The 7,730-nt window shown below is 34.5% G+C and overlaps 1 protein-coding gene across 1 annotated transcript; it reads right to left on the reverse strand.

The window, feature by feature from the left end:
* Window positions 1-1,110: 1,110 nt before the first annotated feature.
* Window positions 1,111-6,906, reverse strand: mpv17l (MPV17 mitochondrial membrane protein like). Its single transcript, XM_028041614.1, has 4 exons — window positions 6,094-6,906; window positions 4,075-4,145; window positions 3,217-3,246; window positions 1,111-2,250 (listed from the first exon to the last, which is right to left on the reverse strand). Exons 1-4 carry the CDS (start codon window positions 6,398-6,400, stop codon window positions 2,035-2,037), a joined length of 624 nt encoding a protein of 207 aa, XP_027897415.1. The 5' UTR covers window positions 6,401-6,906; the 3' UTR covers window positions 1,111-2,034.
* Window positions 6,907-7,730: the final 824 nt, after the last annotated feature.

Genomic DNA, 7,730 nt, shown 5'->3' on the forward strand with positions numbered 1-7,730 from the left:
TTTCTACAGAAATAACAGGGGATTCCAGTGTTTGTAACTGATACATTTGTAATTTACATTATAAATCATGGTAAATTACTTTTTTACTATTTTTTAACTTCATATTGGACAGTTAGTTCACAAAGTGTTCAGTTTTGACCAGAAATATGGATAAAAAGTCACAGATATGTGGTTAAATAAGTAGTTACATAAAGTTAAAGGGAGTTTAATGGGCTAAAAGTCAAAATAAAGAGGAAAAGGATGTAAATAAATAAGGATATTGGGTCTCAGTTGGTATTAGGATTACCTTTTTACTTTCTGGCATTATAAACTGATTGCTTTGTTTTATAACACTGAACAGGTTATAACAGATTGATTGCATCTAAATGACTTTATACAATAATCCTACTACACTGGATTTAATTGACTATATATTTCTGTTTTGGAAGCAAAGCACTTTTAAATAATATTTGTTGTGAACCAGAAATTTATGAATAACAAACAGAACAAACACTTGCACGTAAGGGCAATTAAGAAAGACCAATTAACCTGTAAGTCAGGGGAGCCCAAAGTGGGTCCTGGAGGCCCGGCGTCCTGCATGTTTTAGTTTCTCCCTGGTTTAATACAGCTGGATCCAATGAGGCTCGTTAGAAGGCTTAAGAAGAACCCTGACCTGCTGAAAAGGTTGTTACTACCACCAGGGAGAGAACTAAACCGGGCAGGATGCGGGGCATCGAGGACCGACTCTGGGCTCCCCTGCTGTAAGAGATCCAAGCAGGTTTTGATGATGGATGAACTGAAATGAGGAGACAGTGAGAAGACCTGAAAATTATCTGGAAAAAAATTATATAAAAAAAACATCTTAGGTAAAATAATTAAGAAAGAATGATAAAAACATGAGAAAAATATGGAGCTAAATTGGGGCCATAAACATTGTTTAAAAAAGATTGAAAAAATATTTTTAAACAAAAATGTTTTAAAGCTGAAAATACAATTTTTTTGAAAAAGGAAAAATTTGAAAGTGAAAAAAATTTATCTGAAAAGTAGTTTTGAAATTTTTTTCACTTTCAAATCTTATTTTTCTTTATTCGAAACTTTTTTCAGTTTCAAATCATTTTTTTGTTTGTTTGTTTCAAATATTTTATCTTTTGACTAAACTTTATGGCACCAATTTAGCTCCATTTCGGGAGTGCTGCATAAATATATGATCGGAGTGATGATTAACTCATAAACCTAAATTAATTAGTATATATTTATTTTAATTTAATTGAATTTGATGTTTGGTCTGCCTGTTTTATGTTTTAGGTTTATCAGCAAGTCACAGAAAATAAAAGATAAAAGAAAATAAATTTTTACACACCTAAAAGTCTGTGGTTGGTTTAGATCTTTACCATTTTTCAAATCCACATTCATCCTTCATGACCTGTAAACTGCTTTATTCATTGATTATTAACAGATAATCTCCCAATCTTACCTTGAATTCACGAGTATTTTTTCATTTCTGCTTACATTTTCTAAGCTTCTTCATATTTCCCAGATAAAAAAACGGATTTTCAAGTATTAAGTTTGTGATCCATGACACAAACTAGAATTGAATCACATGTTTGATGGATTACTGCAGATTATGGCAGTCACATCACCAGGTAAAGGCACAGCTGGTGAAAAACAGAAGTTATTAAGCCTTAGAGTTTTTAATTGCGCCCAATTTGTCCTTTTGGTTCCCTAGCAGTAAACCCCAGTTATTAGACTAAAGCATAATTTCTGGATCAAAGCGTTTGGACATTTTCCCTCATTTGGTCTAAATTGAATCTAGTTATGGATTTTTCTGGCTGCACTATCATAATACTGCCATTTACCTTTGTTTTTTTAGCTGCCTGACCCCAATTTTACTCAATAAACAGTTTTATTTCTTGACATTCCAGTGGCTGCGTCAGACCATAAATGGGTACTTCAATAACTTCTTGGCGTTGAATAAAGCTGAAGTCTTTTTTCAGACATTTCCTGCCTGATTTGTTGCTGCATGTGTGCGTTTGAGATGGATATAGACGAAAACATTTAGTTTTCCCTCTGAATTTTATGCCTCTTCCGGGCCAGCCGAGCCTCACGCATCTCCTCCAGAGTTTTCCGGGGGTCCATGATGAAGGCCAGGGCCACGGTGGCGGTGCCGTCGCCGTCCTGCCGGGAGAAACACAGGAAGGAGGCCCAGAGGAAGGCGCAGCAGCCCATGAAGGCGGTCCGCATGTGCAGCGGCATCAGGACAAAGTTCAGAAACTGGAGACGCCATTTAAAGAAGAAAAGAGTTAATAAAGGTCTAAAATTTTTTACTTTTTAGGTTTAATATTATTGAGCTAATAAAGACTAAGACTGTACTGAGTTAACCTTCAATTAAAAATGTTTCAATATTTGAGCTCAACAAGTGAAAACCTGTAAATAGTACTTCTAAAGTACTCTGCATTGGGATTGAAGAAGTGAGTTAAGTACCTAAACATTTTATTATAGTAGGAGTAGCACAACTTTTATATATTACTACTTATGTAAAAGTACATGTGTGAAAGAACAAAGCAAAAGTGAAAAGGTTTTTGGTGAAAAAGCTTCTCAAGTAACTGATCAGAAAATCTGACTTAATGTAATAAAGGTTTAAAATTGTTGTTAATTTTCAACTTTATTGTGTAAACATTATATTATTTAGTTTTTAGCTAATAAAAACAAGGATTTTATTGTATTAACCTTAACACAATAACCATAATTAAATTCAATATTTGACTGATATTTGTTTTTTAAAAGCAAACTCAAGAAGTGAAAAGCTGTAAAGTCATATAAAATAATCTGGATCATGACTGTTGGTCAGTAGATGTGGGTACAGAGAGAGTAGCACTACTTTAATATAGTACATTCAAGTAAAAGTTTGCAAAAAAAGGTATTTGGTTTAATAAAAAGCTACTCAAGTACAGAGTAACTGATCATAACATCTAAAAGGACGTAATCAGATGTACAAAAATATAAAATAATTAGCAAATTCTCTCATTTTAAACACTAAGCTGAATCAACAAATACAAATAATTACATAATAACATTTTTAGCAACAGAGACAATTTTTCTAAGTATTTTTATATAAAATGTATACAATTTAAACTGCTAAATACATATAAATAAAATAAACCTAAACCATTTCTGTTTTTTTATGCAACTGCTTTATGAATTAATAAAACAAAATAAATGTAGCATGTTAATAGTTACCTGCATAAAGGGCCAGTACATGAGTCCAGTCTGGGAAAAAATGGGAAAAATTCATATAAATGAAAATCTTGCAACAATCTCAGTTGATACAATCTCTGCTCAAATATTTTTTATTTAATAAAAACACAAGAGAAACTGAATAAAGGCTCAACCATATTATAGAAAAGTTTTACAATTGTTGATTTATTTTTTATTTCTCTGTAAATTTATTTTAAGAAAAGAAAAAGGGAAGATTAGATAATTAATTCCAGTTTTTGGGAATTTGCTGCAACCGAAATCAAGTATGTCTTCTCAACTATTGGAATTATTATCATCATTTGATATTTATCTTATTTTTAATTATTTTATTACTTCTTTAATCATTTATCTACCTGCGATGTTGTGAAGTTTGTGGTCAGATGAGGTTTCTGTAAAAGTGCTATAAAAAAAATAAGCTTTAATTTACCTCACTAAAGGTCAGAAGTTTACATACACCCAGATAAAAAACCAAAAGGCCAATCAGAGAGGAAGAAGCCAAAACCCAAAATATTTGACTGCAGTTTAAAAGCAATGCTAGCAAATCCTGAGGATGTTTGTAAACTACTGGGTTTCTGATCAGATTAGTTTTTGTTTTTATAGATTTTTACATGATCAGCAGCTAAATGAAATGCTGCTGTCCTGGATTATGTAACCGCCTGCTAACAGGTCGCTAGTCTGCGCCAGGATCTCTCCTCCTACTGGCATCATTATCCGCTGCCTGGTTTGCCCTGCACACTGCGCATCATTAGCGGCACACGGGGAGATGTAGGTTAATCTGGCTGCCGGCAGCTAGCGATGTGACCATGTGAGGAAGAGGAAGGTGACTTTCTCATATTTTACCCTCCAGGTGTTAAAGAATTTCTCCCTCCAGTCTTCCAGGATGTCTTCCTTTCCTTCCAGGAAACTCACACCTGCAGGACAGAAGAAAGACTCAGATTAGAGCCAGTATTTAAAATAAAATTTAAAATTTTTTCATGCCAGTTTCCAGTTCTATAAAGGGATAAAAAACTAAAGAATACATTTTCTCCTGCACACCAGATAGCATGGTGATGTGTTAGGGTCATTATAGGTCAGCGGTGCCCAAAGTGGGTCCCTGAGGGCCGGCATGGTTTAGTTCTTCCCTCCCTGGTGGGAGCAACAACCTCCTCAGCAGGTCAATGTTCTTCTAACGAGCCATGATTTGATCCAGGTGCGTTAAACCAGGAAGAGAACTAAAACATGCAGGATGCCGGCCCTCAGGGGCCCACTTTGGGCTCCACTGTTGTTTTTTAGAAAAACAGAGGAGGAGCACATTTCTGCCAAAAACTCAGAAATTGTTAGATTGATCTCAGGAATTAAAAAATCTGAGCTACAAAAGTGGAAAATTTGCAAAAAGAAAAAAAAAATCTGAAATTAGAAAAAACTCGTTGAGATTTATGAGCTTCAAATGTTGACAATTCGCTAAAATAAAATTTTAATTTTCGACTTTTGTAAATTTGACAACTTTTAACAAAAGAGTTCCTAGTTGTTTTGTGTTTGCTTTTGTTTCTTTGCAGAAAATTTCTGAAATTAATCAAAACATTTCTCATGTTTTTTTAAAGCAAATGTTCGACTTTTGGAACTCAGAAATTTCCTTGCTTTTTCAAGAAAATCCATATTTCAAAAAATAAAATCTTCAAAAACCAAAAATTTGATGAGGGAAGGGAAGTTTAGTGGAAGGAAAAAACTGGTAGAAAAAGGTGAATAAGCAACGTAGCTCCAGCTTTGAAAGAGGATTGTGAAACAAAATCTATTCAAGATGTTAAGGCAGCATTAGAAGGTGCTGACTGCACACGCAGATGGGTCCAGGATCGTCTGAGCCGAGGAGAACCAGAACCGGACCAATGCTGTTTTGTGTTTCTCTGTGTATTATTAATATATTTAACACAGAAGTTACATTTTTTAAAATTAAATTACAGAAATAAACTGTACTTAAAAGCATAATTCTACCCACAGTCCAATCTGTCCCTGATTTCTTCCATCCACTTAACTTTCCATTATGTAATTTGATTCAGCACTTCTGTGGATTAACCTCCTTGTGTTATCTAACATATGTGTTTTAAATGTTAGGTAAAACATAAATATTAGGGTTACGTAATAAGTTATATCATAGAACTTTTCTGAAAAAGTGGATTTGGGATTTCTTTCCATAATCATCAAAAATTTACACACACACAAAAAAACAAAAAACTGTTGAAATGTGTCTCTCTTAGTGTTATTAATATATATAACATGAGTTTCAGTTTGTAAGGTTGAATTACAGAAATAAACTGTACTCTCAAAACATATATCCAATCTGTCCCTGATTTCTTCCTTCCACTTAACTTTCCAACTAATCCAACTCCTTGCATTACCTAACATTTATGTTTTAAAAACCTTAGTAGTAATGGTCTTATGTAATACAGCGTTTCTGGAAAAGAGGATTTGTGATTTCCTGTCAGTTACTTTCCATAATCAACAAAAGAAGTTTCATTTTTTAATCTCCCTGATGTTTTCCTTCCACTTGACTTTCCAACTAACCCAAATTCTTCTGTGGGTTAATTTCTTTGCGTTACCTAACAGTTGTGTTTTTATGATATTATTTTTATATTATTGGTCTTAAATGATTTCATATTTTTCAAATAAATAAGTCAAAAATATCTCCGTTTGGGCGCAATTTCCTGTATGTAAAACATACTTTTCTATTTCTTTTAATTAAATTGCCGTAATATATACACTGCTCAAAAAAATAAAGGGAACACTTAAACAGGTGTTTAACACTTAAAGTGTTCCCTTTATTTTTTTGAGCAGTATAATATTTTCCATCATGCTCTGACTGATTCAGATGCGCCTGTTCCTCACCTGTGTAGAAGACGCTGGTGGCCAAAGGTGACGCAAAGCTTTGGTCCAGCAGCAGTTTGCGGAAAACCATCCCTGCGGATTTTCCGGGGAAGCGTTTCTCCAGAGCGCGCAGCCAGAAGTAGTTAAAGTTTCCCTGGAAGGTGATGGCCACGATGGCCACGTTGCGGGTGTGTTTCCAGTCGATGCGCTCTCTGTGCGCAATCAGCTGATGCGCCAAATCCCCGCCGGCGAACAAGCAGCCGTACAAGGTGACGTTGGCCAGCCAGGGGAAGCGCTTTGCGGCTTCTTTCAGAACAGCTTTCCTCATTTTGATTCAGATTCAGTTCAGTAAAAAAGGCGCAAACATAGCGGCAGAATTCATCCAGTTTACATACCGTGGCGTCCCCGGCTGACGGTCAGGACGCAATCCATCTGTGCGCGGAAATCTGCGAGGATTACAGCCGAGGTTTCCACCGGAAGCAGGAATATCATTCATTATAATCTGGTGATAAACTCAGATTTTGTTAACAGCGCATCCTCTGCATAATTCAGCCGGAATATCTGCGTAAAATCCGCTATGAAAGCCTCACATGGAGATATTACAGCCTTGCATAAATTAAACCCCTAAAAGTGACTATAATGTTCTTTCCTAACTATATCCAGGAAGATAAAATAAACCTACATCAGTGTTGGTTCATCTCTGACTGTTTCCGGTCGAGTCAGGTGCACAAATCCTGTGGGTCAAGCTGTAATCTGAGGGATTGTCCCGGTCCATTCAGGGAAGCGCCTAACCGGGATCAGTTTGCGCAGCTTTGAGCGCCTATAGGTGGTCAAATCAGAGGCACAACAGCCTTCAAATTATGTATTTTTAAAAATATATTAAGAAATTAAGGCTGCCGCAAACAATTATTTTAATAATCGAGCATTCTGACGATTAATCGGATAAAAAATTGACACATTCATCATATTTTTCATTTAAAAACTTAAGCTTATTGTGTAGAATATTAGAAATACATAAACATGTAAATAAACAAATAATTTAACTCAATAAAAAAAAGATCTATGTACATATTTACAGAAAAAAAAAGGTTTTTTTCATCTTAAATGCAAAATACACAAACTTTTCTACAGTCTTGGCTTGTTGTTCTTTTATGAAATGGCATGTTTGTACACAGTCTGTATACTCTCATGAAAGATTAAATAGTTACTAAATTAGTTTATTATTTCAGTAATAAATTAATCACAATTAATCAACTCTTGTTGGAATGAGTGGGGCTGAAGGAATAGAAATGCACAACTGACACACCAGATTTTTATTTGAAGAAATGTTTGAAAGATACTTTTTTTATTTGTTTTGATTGACAGAGGGAATTTAAAGATTAAAAACATTCACCGTGAACCGCTAGAGGGCGTTGACTACCACTAAATCCCAGCTGTGCTTTCAGGAAGTTTATATCTTACTGCCCAAATTTAATCTACTGTATTTCCTCCTCGTTGCTTCAAAGCAAACATACATTTTACAAACATAATTAATTGGTTGGTTGGTAAATCACGCAAATTTTAAAAACAATATATTAATATATAGTTTTACATTTTTTGTATTTTCACTGCAATTTTACAAGATATTTTATAAAGTTTAACTAAACTAATGGGGTTTT

This window comes from Xiphophorus couchianus, chromosome 16, assembly GCF_001444195.1.
Source record: "Xiphophorus couchianus chromosome 16, X_couchianus-1.0, whole genome shotgun sequence".
In the NCBI taxonomy this organism is placed as follows: Eukaryota; Metazoa; Chordata; class Actinopteri; order Cyprinodontiformes; family Poeciliidae; genus Xiphophorus; species Xiphophorus couchianus.

Excerpts from the sequence above, each read along its gene's own strand:
- mpv17l (XM_028041614.1), bottom strand. The coding sequence starts at position 6,400 with ATGAGGAAAGCTGTTCTGAAAGAAGCCGCAAAGCGCTTCCCCTGGCTG. Across the intron at positions 3,247-4,074 it reads AATTCTTTAACACCTGGAGG|ACTGGACTCATGTACTGGCC; the intron begins GTAAAATATGAG and ends ATTTTTTCCCAG. Across the intron at positions 2,251-3,216 it reads TGTACTGGCCCTTTATGCAG|TTTCTGAACTTTGTCCTGAT; the intron begins GTAACTATTAAC and ends TGGCGTCTCCAG.